A 16,460-nucleotide genomic window follows, 5' to 3' on the forward strand; every position below is an offset into this window, starting at 1 on the left:
TTGTCATCATTGAACAGTTAGCTACCCCCTTACATAAATCTGTGTGCCACCACCTTGTCTATGCACACTTAGTTCTGCATGTTAAAGCCCTACTCGTTGCTGATACACAGAAGTCATGCATGTCCTAAAAGAGGCACATGTGGGACTCGGAGCGGCCATGTGATAATTAGGTAAGGCAAAGCTGTCTTTGAAACGTGAGAGTTAAATTCTTGCCTTTGGCCTGTAAAATATACTTCAGTATAGCCAGGGGGTATGTTATCTTTAAATAATGTATGAGAGCATTTCTTGTCGCAAACAGCAGGGGGCAGTATTGCATTCTCAACCGGCTACAAAGCCCAACAACAAATTCCTCCTTTCTCCCAAGAAGTACTTAATGCCCAAATCATTGCCTCCAGGAGAAAGCCCTTCCGTGGCTCCCCGCCCGCACTAGCACAAAGGCTGGCTGGACACGAGTTTGCCGACCTGGAATTGACCTCCAAGGCTACGGCCACTCTGCCTAACACCGGGGTTATTTCCCGTGTAGTCACCACCCTGGTGCTGGGACCCCATTTTCTCAGGGACCAATGTTTTGACCTTCATGAGTTTTGATGTTATTAATTGAGATGACTCCTAATTGGGAGGGGGCGGGAGCTCCTCGGGGACTCACTCCAGCCTGGTTCTAGGGTTGCTTTAAATTGGAGAGCCTTCTAAGAGCCCAGAGGGGCCCATCCGGGGGTCGCAAACTGAGGACCTGAGGGCCAAATCCAGCTCTCAGACAGGTTTTCATTGGCTTAGATATTTTTTGAAAAAAAAAAGTACAGTTGTCAATATTTCAAACTTGGGAGAGCTTGGGTAACAGTCTGGATTTCTGACTTGAAAATGTAGGTGTGGCTGCTTGGGCCCACAGTCCTGCAGGGCAGTGGTGAGCTGACGCTGAGAAGCAGCTGCCCGCTTTGGGGTCAAGGCCTGCGCTCCCCCGTTCACCCACTGGGCCGGCTGGCTTCGCTCGCCAGGTTGTTGCTGGCCAGCCTGCGGGCTTCTGAGTTTGCGACCTGGTCTGACCCCCAGTCTGGCCGCCTCAGGCTCTCTGCTCTCTGCTCTCTTCTAACCTGTGTCTTTCTGTCCAGATGCCTCCTGCCCTAGCTCTCTGCCCCTCTGAGCAACTGTCTCACCCTCCCAGTTCCTAACCCTGTTAACTGTGGTCTGTTTTTTGCCTTTCCTTCAATGACGATTCCCGTGTTCCTTATTCCAGTGTCATGTAAGTTAATAACTTCTGGTTTTCTGCTTTCTTAACTTATCCTTACATGCAAATACAGGAAACTTGCTTGAGAATGGTGTAGTTTTCACTGTAGTCTAGCTAAATGCACTGCTGATAAGTAGGCTTCCCAAAGCACTATTAATGTCTACCTTTATTAATTGATTTTATTAATTATAAAAATAACGTAAGAAACTACCTTGATGAGTATAGTTTTCTGCCTAAGGTAACCATTTTTAAGTATTTCCAGGAAAGACAGAAAAGATTCAGATTATAGTAGAGGGCTTTTTCATTGTGGTTTTGTTGTTGCTGTTGTTTTTTATATCCCCCAAGTTATATTTGGTAGCTTGACTTTTTTTCCCCTCTTCTTTTGTGGATTTTCTCAGTGGATAACCAGGCCATGCTGCACTATATCAGAGATAAAACTGCTGTCCCTTACTTCTCCAATTTGGTCTGGTTCATCGGGAGCCATGTGATCGAACTCGATAACTGTGTGCAGACGGATGAGGAGTAAGTGATCCCCCAGGGTGCCTGTTAGGTAGACAGAGTGCTTAGGGGAGAATTCCATTTCTGTAGAGAAAAAATAAGCACTAGAACAAAACTTACCCACCTATGTGTCCGCGGAATATGGACTTCCATACTCTGAAAGGTTCTGCCCATCTTTCCACTTTTCATAACAGTAGAAAGTTGGAAACAACTCAGATACCTCCCAGAGGGGAATAGGGTAAGTGAATCCAGTACATCCATAGATGGGGTGCTAGGCAGCTGGTAAAAAGATGAAGATGATCTGCCACTGGTGAATGGAAAAACAAAATATGGTATTTGCGTGCAGTGGAATAGTATTTGGCGATAAAAAGGAATGAAGTACTGACACATATACCATGGATGAACCTTGAAAGCATTATGCTCAGTGAAAGGATGCAAGGGACCACCTAGTATATGATTCCACTTATATGAAATGCCCAGAATAGGCAAATCCATAGAAACAGTAGATTAGTAGTTTCCTAGGGCTGGAGGAGGGGTGTGTGGGGGGGAAATGAATATACTAAAACACATTAAATTGTGTACTTTGGGTGAAGTTTTTGGTATGTGAATTATATTTCAGTAAATTTGTTAAAAAAAAAAAATTAAGTTGGTGATGAATAGAAGTTCCAGAACAGGATTTCTCAAACTCTGCACTATTGACCTTTTGAACTAGGCAATTCTTTGTGTGGGGCGTCCTGTGCATTGTAGGGTGTTCAGCAGCATCCCTGGCCTCCACCCCCTGGATGCCAGTAGCCTCCCCTTTCCAATTGTGAAGACCAAAAATGCTTCCAGACGCTGCCAGACGTCTCCCTTAAGGAAAAATTGTATCAGTTGAGAACCACTGCCCCAGGGTGACAGCTTCGCACAGATCTGGTAAGAGGCGCACCTAGATGGGGTCAGGACGATGAAGGGACTCAGGAAGGAGGTCTCCTGGGGGCAGAGGGCGAGAGAGAGAGAGAGAGAGAGAGAGAGAGAGAGAGAGAGAGAAAGAGGGGGGGTGGGGAAAATATCAGCTTCCATATTGGGAAAGAAGCAAGGCGAGGTGGATGGCAGATCTGACGGGGCATTTGGGAGGATAAGGACCCATATAGATATGGATAGTCATGGATATGAGACATAATGAGACACAACTCCAGAAAGAACAGAAAGTTATACAAGGAAGGAAGTGAACTCCTGGTCCTCCCTGGGGCTCTGCAGCGAATGGTTATAATGTCAACACCAGTTGCTGATGACTGCTGGGTGGGGAAGGGTGGAGGGAACACAATAAAAGGAGGTCATTATGTAACATCTAAAATGGCTCAATCGCAAAATAGAGGTCCTTGTAGATTTTCTAGAAATACAGGAGGAACTATCCACAGAAACACCTAAAAGAGTTGAAAACCGCTTCCTCTGGAGAGTGGGCAGGGGTTGGGGAGGCGGGGCCAGGAGCTGCTGCGTTTTATTATCAGCTCATCAGTACTATTCGATTTTTAAATCCATCTGCATGTATTACTTAGATATTTTTTAAACTAAAGGTTTAAAAAGTGAAGTGCATTAAAGATCCTGCTGAAGGAAAATGAACACAGTATCTTATTAAGTGCAGGGGAGGGGTTGCAAAACATTGTGTATAAATGTTCTAGGTCTCGTGGGAGGTAGATTCATGGGTGCTCATTATACTATTAGGCTTTACAATGTGTATTTGCTGTAAATATTTACTAAACATCTTATTAAAGCATAATGAGGAATAATTATCCAAAATTATGTAAAAGAAGCAAAATTGATCCTGTCCTTATTTTTTTTAAAAGCATATGTGATTAGATGGATAGATATGTAGCACCTGCCTTTTAGACGTGACTATAGGGAGACGTGGAAATAATGTAATATTATCTGTTAGTGGTGGGACTAGGAGACTTTGATTTCTTTTTGCTTTTATTTTCTTCGTCTGTCTTCTACAATGACCATCTATTGCTTGAGTAATAATCATAATAAAAACAAAAGGTCTTATGGTAGCTAGATTGCTCTTTGCAACAGATAACGCTTTGGGGGAGGTGAAAGTGCCCCATCGACTGTTTCAAGGCTTCGTCCTTGGCAGAGACCGATCCACTCGTGGGGCCTGGCGGCCCCAGTGCCTGTTGCTTCACTGGAAGAAGGCAGGGCCTCCTGGGGCTTGGGGTGGGGTGTCACGTCCTTGCGCTGTGCCCCCCATACAGACAGGGCCTGTGGGTTGGACGTGGTTGCTGAGGCCTGCTTCTCTCTTCAGAACTCCTCTGGAGCATTTTAATTGTCGAGGATTTATTGTTCCATTAATGCTGCTTATCTTGGGAGCCAAGGGATCTTGCCACTTGGACTAGTGGCTGCTCTTGTTTGAAATGGCTTGCTAAGAGCTTCATTGGGTTTTGCTTTGTTTACCCCTTTTGTTTTGGGCTGTTGTGGTGATGGTGGGGTGAGTTGTACTGAGGCCCCCAGAAAGTGGGGGGACCCCATGAGTCCCCTAAAATCGAATGCAGCGGACCTGTCCGTTCTCTCTTTCTGTAATCCACTGTTAGGGCCAGGATGGGTGTCTCTCGAGACTGGCTCAAATATTTGTTTGTGAATGAAGTGCCACCTGCGACCTAAGTCTCAGGCCATTGGTTCTAGGCTCTGAGCTTTGGCGTCCGGGCTGAGATGGGCGTTTCTCCCGGCAGGCACCGGAACCGGGGGAAGCTGAGTGACCTGGTGGCTGAGCATCTGGACCACCTGCACTATCTCAATGACATCCTGATCATTAACTGCGAGTTCCTCAACGACGTGCTCACAGACCACCTGCTCAACAGGCTCTTCCTGCCGCTCTACGTGTACTCGCTGGAGAACCAGGACAAGGTGGGCCGGGCTGAGGGTCGTCTGTAGGAGGGGAGGAGCAGTCACCCCAATAGGACGGGGCTTTGCAAGGGACCAAGGCTTTGAGCCTGAGGGAGATTCTTTTCAAAGCACGCTGGCTTCCCTTTCCTTTCCTCTTATGTCCTGAGAGGGGGTGGAAAGAGAGGGAGAGAGAGACAGAGTATATGAGAGTGCGTTGCGTGTGTGCATGTGGACTGTAAATGAATGAGAAAAGATTACTGACATCACAAGGAAACAGGAAACCTCTACAAATTCAGGCTTTTGGTTTCTATGCATCCTTCTCTTGAGGTGTTCTCATCCCTGGTAAGTTTTTCAGAGAGTTGCCAGAGCTAATTGATTTGGAGAAGATCCAGCCAGCCGCAAAACTCTCACAGAATGGACAGGAGGGGACGGAGCGCACCTAGGAAAAGACCCCGGGGCAGTGACTGTCCACAGTCACAGGCTCGAAGCCCTTGTGGGGACGGAGCCTGTTCAAGCGCACATCCTCGGGTGCCCTCTCCCTCCTCTCCGGGATGCTGGCTCAGTGGGTCTGGAGTGGACCGGGAACCTGCCCCGCAAGTGATGCTGAGCTGGTGGTTCTCTTTGCCCCCGTGAGAAATGCCACTTCCAGGAGGGGAGACCTTCGGCTGGTACCTCTAAGAGTTAAGGGGCAGAGGCCTTGGCAGGAGGCGGGACAGAGCCAGCTGGTTACTCTGCAGGGGCTTCGGCCTCTGCAGATGTGTCCCACGGAGGTCTAGCTTGCTTTCTGGAGATGGAACATGGGGCTTCTTGTTAAAAATAAGGGAATAAGGGACTTCCCTGGTGGCACAGTGGTTAAGAATCCGCCTGCCAATGCAGGGGACACGGGTTCGAGCCCTGGTCCGGGAAGATCCCACATGCCGCGGAGCAACTAAGCCCGTGTGCCCCACTACTGAGCCTGTACTCTAGAGCCCGTGAGACACAACTACTAAGCCCACGTGCCACAACTACTGAAGCCCACACGCCTAGAGCCCATGCTCTGCAACAAGAGAAGCCACCGCGATGAGAAGCCCACACACCGCAATGAAGAGTAGCCCCCGCTCACCGCAACTAGGGAAAGCCCGTGCAGCAACAAAGACCCGACGCAGCCAAAAATTAAAAAATTTAAAAAAATAAAATAAAAAATAAGGGAATAAAAGAAAATTGCAACCCTAACGAGATCTGCCAGCTGCAGCTCTGGGAGGCAGAGAGAAAGCACGGGAATTGGAGTTTTCAGACGTGGGTTCAAACTCTGCCTCTTCCCTTTCCTCATTCTGTGACATTGGATGAGGCAGTCAACCTGCCTGAGCAGAACGAGGGTCCTGAAGATCCTCACAGGGTTGGTGGGAGATGGAGCTCGTTGAAGCCCAGTACAAATGAGGGGCTTCTCGGAGGCCAGAGTGCCCCAACTTCTCCCTGCCCCTCTCCTGAGAACAGGCCCCTGGGGCCTCTCCTGCTGGGCTTCAGGCTCTCGGTGCCCAAACTGGGGGAAATTAGCATTCTTGGTAATTTAAGGAGCTAGTTCTTCTCTCGGGTCCAGCCTCTAATCCGTGACTCATGGTGAAAGATTTCTCAGGTGGAAGAATAGCGGCCTTGCAAATGGTATCGGATAGGATTAGGTTGTGAACTTATTTTGCAGGGTGGACTTTGCCACCAGGAAAGAAGAACCTTAGGGTCTTGGAGGAAGTCAGGGTGCTGGGCGCTGCTCCTTCAGACAGATGGCTTCTGGCTTCATGGATTTTGGGCTGCTCACATGTGTAACCCAGGTTTCTCTGTCTCTTTCCCCCAACCTTCACCAGGGAGGAGAACGACCGAAAATCAGCCTGCCGGTTTCTCTCTACCTTCTGTCCCAGGTACGTCTGATCGTTCACCTGTGTCCCCACCACATTGGGGGTCCTTGGAATGCTGCTGCCTTTCAGAAATTTCCCAGGGCACATTGCCCCATCTTCTCTCTCTGTGTCCCCCATCTTGAAATGAAATAACAGCACTGAGTAGAGGTGCTATGTATCTTCTTCGTGGTAGTACTTGGAAATTTAAGGAGAAATAAATCAAACCTGACACATATGTAGTTGGTTTCTACTGTGGGGCCTGAGGTTTCCAAAACAACCAAGGAGTATTCTAAAAACCCTGGAAATGTGGGCTGGGTGGCCCCTGTTCTCAGCCATATTGAAATAAGCCCCAAACTGCAGGACCCAGTGTGTGTACACACACAGCAACCGTGGTTTAACAAACTTCTACTAATGAGGCTGTTTTTAAAGGCTTTTGTCATGGTTCTAGTTCCCAGATTACCTTCTGGAAGGTGTCTTGTAGCAGGCTTAGCACCCAGATTTGTGTCTTGAGCCAATTTGTCTGCCTCCCCCTCTTAAACAAATGTGTTTCCTTCTCGTAATTATATAATATTTACAAGAAGGGAAAAACTCCATGGTGACCCAGTTACATAACTTTAAAAATATTTTTATTACAAGCATTCCAGACTCTCAGGCCATCTCATTAGATTGTCAAGTAGTCAGACGTTTGACCAGAGCTCTGTTCCCACTTTTGCAGTGGCCCAGGTATTTATTTGCTTTGCTGAGAGCATGTCCTTCTCACTTGGTCCCTGGGCCGTTTCGAGTTTGAGGCGGGTCTGTCTCCCGTTGGCCTGAGAAGAGAGATGCAGACCCGGCCTCTTCTCAGTGGCCGGGCCAACCAGGATCCGCATGTGGCCGGCTCACGTTGCTCCCGGAGTCCTGTTCTGGGGGCTCTGTTTGCTCAGAGCTGCACGCCGACTCCTGAATGCCCCTCTGTGCGATGGAGCTCCGTGCAAGCCCCAGCCCCTCCTGGCAGCAATTTCCGGCGCCTCATTACGAATCCGCCAGCTTCTCCTGCTTGGGATTCTGGGAGTCTGGCAGGACCCGAGCAGGCCAGATGCTGAGCCACAGGAATCCCATGGCAAGCGCCCCCAGGACCCTTCAGCTGCTGGTACTACACCCCGAGGAGCACGGGGGTCAGGCCACACTTTTTCTCCGAGAACCTGTTTTCTCCTGCTTTCCTCCTGAAGGACCAGCAGCTCAGGCACCTAATTACTTGTTTCAGTCTCTCACAAAAAGCATTGTCATTGGCGTTCCTCAGCCTGAGTAAAGGGTCTCGCTCCCCTGCATTTCCATGGAGCTTTATGATCACGTTGCCCGAATGTGTGAAAACCTCGAATTGGGTATAAATCCCGGTCCTTAATTAAACTCTACATCAGAACATCCTTACAAATTATTTTACAAGCATCGCTACTAAACCAAGAAAATTCACATTAACGACGTTAATTTGGTGTGACGAGGATGCTGTCCAGCTGAAACTAAACCACCACTGGGGACGAGAGCGTGACTCGGGCAGGCTGGCCCAGCCTTTCGAGTCTGGCCCGCACACGCTTCCACGTACCTTGCAGTGACCAGCCCTCCCCAGGCTTTTCTCCGTCCAGAGCCCAGGAGGGAACGAACACCATGTGTGTCCACAAGGGCCCTTGTCACGCAGGCCTTAGCAGGTGCTCACTGAATGTTTGTGGACTGAATTCCTTCGTCATCATCATAGTCACCCATGCTTGAATGCCTGCCTCAGCCCTGGACGTAGGCTAACCCATTTGGTCATACTGTCTAGTCTATGATAGCGTTTCTTTGGTGTTTTAAAAACAGGTGTGCTTTTTTTTGTTGTTTTAAGGTAGGTATCACATTTGTCTATTCTGCCTGTACCTTTAATCTGAATTGTATTTATTTTTTTGAACAATATATTCACCCTACTCAAACAGTACTAGCCAATGTAGGGAAAAATCTCCCTCTTACCTCTGTCCCCCACACACCCAGTCCCGCTCCCCAGAGGCAGCCAGTGTTTTAGTTCCTTCCAGAGATGGGGAGAACTCTGCCAGGGGTTCTCAACTGGTGGCGATTTCGCCCCACCCTGGGGGACGTCTGGCAGTGCCCGAAGACATTTCTGGTTGTCACGCCTGGGGGAGGGGCTGCGGCTGGCATCTAGTGGGTGGAGGCCAGAGATGCTGCCAGATATCCTCCAGTGCACAGGACAGCCCCCCACAACAGAGATGTGTCGCCTGACAGTAGTGCCGAGGATTCGAGACCCTGTTCCCTGCATATATAAGCAACTACAAATGGGCGCACACACCCTCTGATATACAGATGGTCCATACATCCCACACTGCACTGCGGTACCGTGTTGCCTTTACATTTTAAAAGAAACCAGCAGGTGTGTCTGAGCCAGCTTTGCAAGGCAGTTTCGGTACCCTGATTCCTCAAGCCATTCCTCTGAACGCTGGGCAGCAGGGTGGGGTGGCCGGGCCATCCCAGACAGCCCAGCACCTTCTGATGTTGCCTCCTGGCACGACTCGGTCTGTCTCTGGCCTATGCGGCTTTTCCTCCCCATGGTTTCCACACCTCCCAGTGCTGCCCTGGAATTCTGGTGCGCTCAAACCCACCGCAAGGGTCAGAGCTCATTCCAGGGATGGGATCTCCGCATAGACATCCTCTGCCAAGTCCTTGATTGGAACGGGGCTCACCAGCCCCTTCTTCTGTGTAACCGAAGTGCTGGGCCAGTGCCTCCTAGTCTTAATCCTAATCGGATTTGACACTGAAATGCCTGTGGAGAGGAAGGAGGGTGTGGGTTTGGCGCTCCCTTCCCACATTGCTCCACTTCAGCCAGATTTGGCTGCAGCCGGCCTGAGGGACAGTCTCGCTTTAATGCACTTCCTTCCGCCAAAGAACAGCCAGCCAAATAGGTAACGGTCTGAAAGACGGAGGGCCCAACTCTAGAAGGAGAAGAGTAGAACTGGTTTCTCCCCAGTGTGACCCATTCTTTGGGCTTTGCATCACCGGGATTGCTGCTGAGACTCATGTAGCCCAGCCTTGTTGTTTCAGATCAAGGAAGGAAGAGGTTGAAAGTCTGCACACTTTAATGTGCATCCCATTTTTTTTCCCCTCACCAGGTCTTCCTAATTATACATCACGCACCCCTGGTGAACTCATTAGCTGAAGTCATTCTGAACGGCGATCTGTCTGAGACGTACACTAAGCCCGAACAGGATGTTCAGAGAAGCTGTGTAAGTCATTAGTGGGGGACTGTCTCGAGACCCTGATAAAAAGCCATTGCTCATTTTGTTAATGTGTGTTTCTTTAAAACCAGAAACCAACATTCTGCTTATTACAGCACTGATGATGCATAAGCTGTTCTGGGATTCAGGGAACCTAATCAGTGTTGACATGCATACCCAGAAGAATCTGGGGTCGGGTACTAAGAGTGGATGTGACTGAGCGTATGTTATTGAACGTGGAATTGTCCCGTTCTGGGCCTCAGGTTGTGTATCTGTGAGACACTGTTATGGGGTCCGAATGAGAGAATACTTTGTCCGAGGCACCAGCATCTGCAGAGGATGGGCAGGGAGCATCTGTGAATGACATAGACCCCATGAGAGGGTAGTAGGGAGCAGTGGGGACTGTGACAAATTGGAGGGTGTCTGTCCTTTGTGAGCAGCCGTTGCTCACCCCAGCCTGCAGTTGTTCTGCAGGAACGTGGATGCTGTATTGCCAGGTTTTCTCATGTTTCTAGAGACACTGGAAAGCTGCATTTTTAGGCAAATACTCCCAAGTTTTAAATTATCACCAACTGTGGCCTAAACAGCATGTTTGTGGTTTGTGCATGTTTGTGCTCTGCTAAAGGGAAACCCTGATCACCAGGGTGATGACTCCTCCCGAGGCTTTCCCTGCTTGGCCCTGTGTCTTGCCTGCCTTCCCTCCTCCCATCCTGTTCACACACACACTGAGCTCCAGGCTACCTCAGTCCTGGCCCTGCTTGCTTTTTCCCCAGCGTGCCCTGTGCTTTCTTCCCTCCACACCTGTGCCCTTAACCCTACCCACTGCCTGGAAGGCCCTTGCTCCTGGCTCCCTCTCGTTAAAGGTCTTGCCTGCTCTGAGCAGGCGTCTTGTCTGTCATTGGATCTGCTGCAGCATAGGCTCCACATACATGTCTGAAATGAGAGGCGTTTACACAAAGGCCGTTTCATGAGAGCTCTGTCTCTGCAGCCCGGGTCGCAGTGGGCACGCAGGTGAAGGGGCTGGGCTTACCCTTGGGCAGCCAACTCTGTGGTCATAGCTGAGCGAGCGGGTGGAGAGTGATCCCGGAGCGCGAAGGGCCAGCACTGCCTGGAGTACAGTTACAGGAGGCCCCTGCCCGTCTGGTCTTTCCGGTGTACAGTGTCTTGGCCGGGCCACTGTGCTTTTTAAGGCTCATTAGAGCCTCGGAAAAGGTTTCCAGAAACCTTCTGTCCTCATTGGTGGTGGTGTTAGTTCAGCTGAATTGAATGGGGCCTTGTCATGGTTCTTGTGTGGCCTATCCCTTCTTTGCTTCATTCAAGAAGTATTTATTAAGCCCCTTCTTTGGCTCAGGCATCATGCTAGCTCGGGGGATATACAAAACCTGGATAGCCTCTGTCACGCTGGAGCTTTACAGTCCAGCAGGAGAGACAGACTGTGATTAAGCTTACAAACAAGTGTACTATCTCAAGTCTTATATGTGCTCTAAAAGGAAGGAGTAGTGTTTGGTGAGAGGATTTAACCTGGAAGTGAAGGGGGTGACGAGTGATGAATAGGAAGGACTCCCCTAGGGGTCCATGTTGTGACAACACATGGGCTAGAGAATGTGGAGTTGACTTAGTGTTGATGCAGCTGGAGATATTTCTTTGCAACTTTCTTAAACTCGCTTTTGCTGAATGAATGCAAGTAATGGAACGTTGAGTCAGAAGAATCAGCAGGGCCTCCAGGCAGGACTGCTGAGGACCCCTCCAGCCAGCGGGTCACCCTGGGCAAGTCGTTTTACCCCATTTAGAAAACAGCAAGTGTAGGTCCCACTCGGGAGGGCCGTGGTGAGGATGGGGAGAAGATAGATTTAAAGTGCCCATCAAGTGCTTGACAGGCTGCAGTCTGGCCCTCAGAGCTGTTTGGTTTGGTCTTCACAATGTTTGAAAGAAAATTTTATGAATCGCCAACTTTAACATTTGGGAAGTTTCACATGAAAGTCCAGATTTCAGGATGGTTTTGAACAGTCGGAAGATCTGGTCCCGGCTGTGCGTATGTTCCTGCAGGAAGCTTCTCAGAAGCTGCCCCCGTCAGATGAGGCACGTGTCTGCCGTCAGATTTGCCCAGTCCGCCCCCACCCAGCCTGCTGCTAGCTCATACTACATTTATGTTAATAACAGACCGGAATGGAGTGGGTTCCTTTGGACTTTGTTTTGTCACATGATTTCCAGAGCCCAAGATAGCTGCTAATGGCTCATTGCACAATGTCTGTAAGACCTATATAAGACCCTCGCTGCTGAAGTTAGACTTGGTGTTCCAAGAGGTGGACCCAGAGACTGTTGGGGTGCTTGGGTTTGCAGGTTTTTTTCATTGCAATTCATTGACGTGCAGTTGCAGGAAATAATACAGAGAGATCCCTTACCCTTTCCCTAGTTTTCCCCCAGTGGTGACATCTTGCAAAACGCTCGTACAATGTCACAAGCAGGATATTGACATTGATACATGGGGGATTTGCAATTAGAGCAAAAGCAAATTGCAGGAAGTTACTGGTGACCTCTCAGCTTAGGATACCCACTTTAGTTGAACCCTCTAATTGGCGGGATTGTCTGGGAGATCTGTTCTTTTTCCCAATGACCTCCCCTTGGGATGAGTTCCTGCCTCTGCTGTGATAGATGCACGGCGCTCGTGTGGTGGCCGCCTGAACTGAAAATGAGATTCTTTTGAGTGTGGAAGGAATTGCCAGCCCAAGTGAAAGTGTCAGCCTTCTACTTCCGGTTATTGCCTTTCCCTGGGTGTGAAGTCGAAGTTTGTTGTATTCTGACGACTGCAGTTGAAATTTGGGAAGAGTTTATCTCATCTATGACTTGTTTGACAATAGTCCCGGTAAGATTTACCTTCCTTCCCTCTGAGCAAGAACTGTCTCCTATTGTTTCCTGCCTAACTCGGATGTGGTTTGATCATGCTTGTTTTAAGTTTCTTGGTCTTTTTTAACCTACTTTCTCCTTCCCGTAATTTGTAGATAAGTTACTGGTATTGCTTCATTTTACCAGCAGACCTTTCACAAAACCAAACCAAAATTGAAGAGAAAGAAGCAGAGGGGAGAGTAGAGTTATTTGAAAAGTCTGTAATTTAGGGTTAAATTGAAAACACGTCGGCATGGTTAGATAAATGTCTAATTGAAATTCATCTGTGCATTAAAATCATATGGTTCCTGCTAAGGGATAATTCTTGCTATAATTTTAATGCAGAGCAGATAGTGTTTCTTGTCGGGGAAAGCAGAGTAAGAGAACACTCATTCTGAAACTGCTAACATCTCATTATTTTTGCAAAATGAACATACAGATTAGATTATGGGATATGCATCATTACCTGTAGGTACTTTTTTGTTTTTGAAGGGACTTTTTTCATCCTGGGTTTCTGTGGAATCGCTTCCTTGGTTTTTGCATTCGTTCATCCATTCCCTGAGTAGAGATGCACTGGTGCCCAGGAAGGACACGACCCCTGCCCTCACTGGGCTTCCCAGCCCCCCTAGAGGACAGGGGACGGTGTCTTAAGAGACGTCTGCGTCGCCTGTGCTGTCCCGGGACTGGCCGGAGATGCTCGGGGGCTCACAGCAGGCACGAATGACTCAGTGGGTGAACTGGCGGCGGGGTCACAAGGGCTCTTGTGATGTCCTTCATGACTCTTAGAGCCTGACCCTCACATGCCACCTTCTCTTTGCTCGGGGGCAGAGTGGGGAGGGAGTGGCAGAGGGGGTTGCTTTTGGTGCTGTTCCACATTCTGTCTGGTGCAGTGGACTCTGCAGCCAGGCTGCCTGGGCACCTCAAATCCTGGCTCCTCATCTTACTAGGTGTGTCCGGGGCAGGCTAGTCCACCTCTCCAATTAGAATAACAACAGCGGGTTTGCGGAGAGGATTAAATGCAGCTTAACGTGCTTATTCCAGAGTCTGGCAGACATCACGGCCTAAATAGCAGATGTTAGCTTCAGAAAGGTCTTAGTTTCTGAGGCTTTGGAACAACCCTGCATCCCCTACTTGGGACCTCCCTTCTTGGGATGGTTAACACAGAGGCACACTTAGTGTGCCCCAAAGGGAGGTGTCCTGTGACCAGACACAAGGGCGCAGAGGGTCAAGTGTAGCGGCCATGACGACTACCATGACGACAGCGGTGACGGCACCAGTTGTGGACGTTGCCGTGTAGTGCCAGCAGCTGAGCCTGTGTGCAGCTGGGCCTCCACCTCAGCTGGCCCCAGATTCTACTCTGGAAAGTGCAAATTCTTAGCCAGCCAGCATGCATTCACGTGGTTGGCCGGCTCTGAATTCAGAGTGGGGACAGAATTCTGGGGCAGAATAGGCTTGTTTGTCCCAAAATGAGAACATCTGCCGTCTCTCTCTAGGCACCAGTTCAGCCAGTTGGGATGGTCTCCAGGTGATTCTTGGGGGATCCAGAAGGGTGAGCACACACTCAGAATGTTAGCCACCGGTTCTCCACGTGACACCTGTCCTTCCTGGGAGCTGGACCCTCTGTTGGCAGAAGACTGCTGGGGCGTGGTGTGTGGAGCTGGCAGCTGAGAAAGTAGCAGCCTGGCTTCTCTGGCTTGTGTGTTTGCAGAAGCAGAGAGTTCATCATTGGCTTGGGTCCCCGGGTTGCCACTGCACGGCTGGCTTTCCAAACCAGGCTTGAATCAGACGGCAGCAGAGCCCCCCGAGGATTGAATGCATCAGGCAGGACAGCCCTCTGCTGCCAGGATTAGAGTTCCCCCATATCTTTCGGTGCCCCTGACCTTACCTGTGACCCCCGGGATAACCAATGCTGGTTCCAGAGCACACACGTTCTTCTTCCTGAAAGTCGTAATTGGCTTCTGGGAGGGGGTTGATCGGGAACACCAAAGGGAAAAAATAGACTTGTATAAATCAAGGGCCTTAGCTGGCACAGCTGCAAGCATTCCCACAAAGAACTAGAACTTGTGTGTACTCTCCCATTTTGCAGGGCTGTTGTGGTCTAGCCCATCATCCCTCAATGGGATTATAGCTCCCAGGCTCCCCCGCTGCCTGCAGAGTCCTGTGTGTGGCAGCCTTGGCTCGCAGGCCATGGGGGTTTGACAGAATCAGAGAGAATCCAGGGTGCAGCACATTCCACATAGGAACCGTCGCCTCTCCCTTCCTCCTGTGCGGAAGCGGGGGGCTGCACAGCTGATGGAAGCCCTGCGGCGTGGAGGCTCACAGAGGCGTGGCCTGTAGCCAGGGCCACCGGTGACTGACCTGCGGGGCTGCGGGGCTGCGGGGCTGGTCCTGGTCCAGGGAGCAGAGGAGGGCCAGGGATTCTCGGGCTGGCCACAGCCTGGAGGAGCTGACAGGGCCAAACACAGTGGGTAATGCGGGGATGGGCACGCAGAAGGTTCTGTGACTCAGGCCTGAGCTGGCTTTTCTGTCTGCCCCGCAGCATGACACAGAACGGACTGGGGCAGCCACGAGGCTGGAGACCGCTCAGAGGGGGCTCGGAGGGGCGAGGCAGTGTCACGCCTGCCCGGCTGAATGGAGACCTCCCCTAGTCTGCATTGAGCCATTGGTGGCTTCTTCCAGGTCTCGCCTGAAATCAGGAAAATCGAGGGTGGGGACAGGAAAAGGAGGCACCCACCACTTCTGCTGTCTGTGCCCTGGGGCTTTGTGAGTTTTTATCAGCGGCCAGGCCCCTTTGGGCATTTGAGTTTTTTAACTAGACTTTGAGTTCCTTGAAGCTGGGTCAGCGTTATTTATTCATCTGTTCAATACATAATTACTGGGTGTGTACCAGGCAGTGTTCTAGGACTAGAGAGACACCATGAACAAAACAAAGACCCCCTGACTTCCGGGAGCGTCTCTCGTAGTGGGAAGAGAGACAGGAACCATAAAACTATTAATGAACAGCAGAGCATGTTCTGATGTGAGACGTGCTCTGGAAGAGCAGCTATAGTGAAGCAGAGGAGGGAGGGGGGCTGTGCTAGGAGGCTTGGGAGGGGTGCACTTCTCCATAGGGTGGCCTCACGGGGAAGGTGACATTAGAGCGTAGATTTTAACGAAGTGAGGGAGCAAGTCATGTAGAAATCTGGGGGGAAGAGCATTTGGGCCAGAAAGAACAGCCAGTGCAGAGGCCCTGAGGCAGGAGTGTGCCTGGTGTGTCAGGACCAGCAAAGAGCAGCGTGGTGAGGCAGAGTGTGGTGGGGGATGAGGCGGGGGTTGGGGGGGGAATGAGAGTCCGAAGCAGGTGGCGCCTTTCAAGCCATCGGAGGACTCAGGAGTTTACGCTGGGGGAAGTGGGAACATCCTAACCTCAGGGTCCACAGTGTTTGGCATGCAAGACAACTTCAGTTGTCTTGAAATAATGAATCTCAACAGGGACGGCAAGCACCATATCTCTAAGGAGCAAGAAAATCCCGTCCTGGTCAGGGCCAAAGTCCTCCACCCAGGAAACTGGGTTTTGCTCGGGGGTTGGGGGGGGTGCTTCACCCGACAGGAGGCTGGGGGGCCGCACATGGGTAAGAATAGGGCCACTCCGGTCACTCACTGCCCAACCTAGGACAAGTCAGTGTCGCGGGTGGGTGTAACTCTCATCCTGGAGGACGGATAGTGTGGTTGCCCCTGTGAGTTCTGAGTTCTGGCTGGCCTGAGATTGACTGCCCGCTGACCACTTGCTGCGATGCTCATAACCTCAGGGGACCCCCACTGGGAACCTCTAGCCAGGTACGGGGGCAGATTCTTGAAAGCTTCATGAACAAAGAAAAAAAAAAAACCTGAAAGGGCTTTATTTGGGCCATCGGTATTGTTCTG

At 50.3% G+C, this 16,460-nt stretch overlaps 1 protein-coding gene across 10 annotated transcripts in view; it reads left to right on the top strand.

Annotated features, from left to right (window-relative positions):
• The window catches only part of CLEC16A (C-type lectin domain containing 16A), a 213,248-nt gene that overhangs the window by 29,147 nt on the left and 167,641 nt on the right, over nucleotides 1-16,460 (top strand). For 6 of the 10 annotated variants that reach the window (XR_005016419.1, XM_036825132.1, XM_036825127.1 and 3 more), the window contains exons 6-10: nucleotides 1,232-1,237; nucleotides 1,621-1,744; nucleotides 4,423-4,597; nucleotides 6,412-6,465; nucleotides 9,570-9,683. Coding sequence is in view for 9 of the 10 variants with exons in the window: in XM_036825132.1 (XP_036681027.1) it covers nucleotides 1,232-1,237; nucleotides 1,621-1,744; nucleotides 4,423-4,597; nucleotides 6,412-6,465; nucleotides 9,570-9,683 (473 nt within the window). In the remaining variant the exon portion in view is untranslated. The remainder of the gene's footprint in view (nucleotides 1-1,231; nucleotides 1,238-1,620; nucleotides 1,745-4,422; nucleotides 4,598-6,411; nucleotides 6,466-9,569; nucleotides 9,684-16,460) is intronic. The other 4 variants (XM_036825124.1, XM_036825125.1, XM_036825131.1 and 1 more) reach the window with 1 other exon arrangement.

The sequence above is a fragment of the Balaenoptera musculus genome, chromosome 15 (assembly GCF_009873245.2).
Source record: "Balaenoptera musculus isolate JJ_BM4_2016_0621 chromosome 15, mBalMus1.pri.v3, whole genome shotgun sequence".
NCBI classification, from domain to species: domain Eukaryota; kingdom Metazoa; phylum Chordata; class Mammalia; order Artiodactyla; family Balaenopteridae; genus Balaenoptera; species Balaenoptera musculus.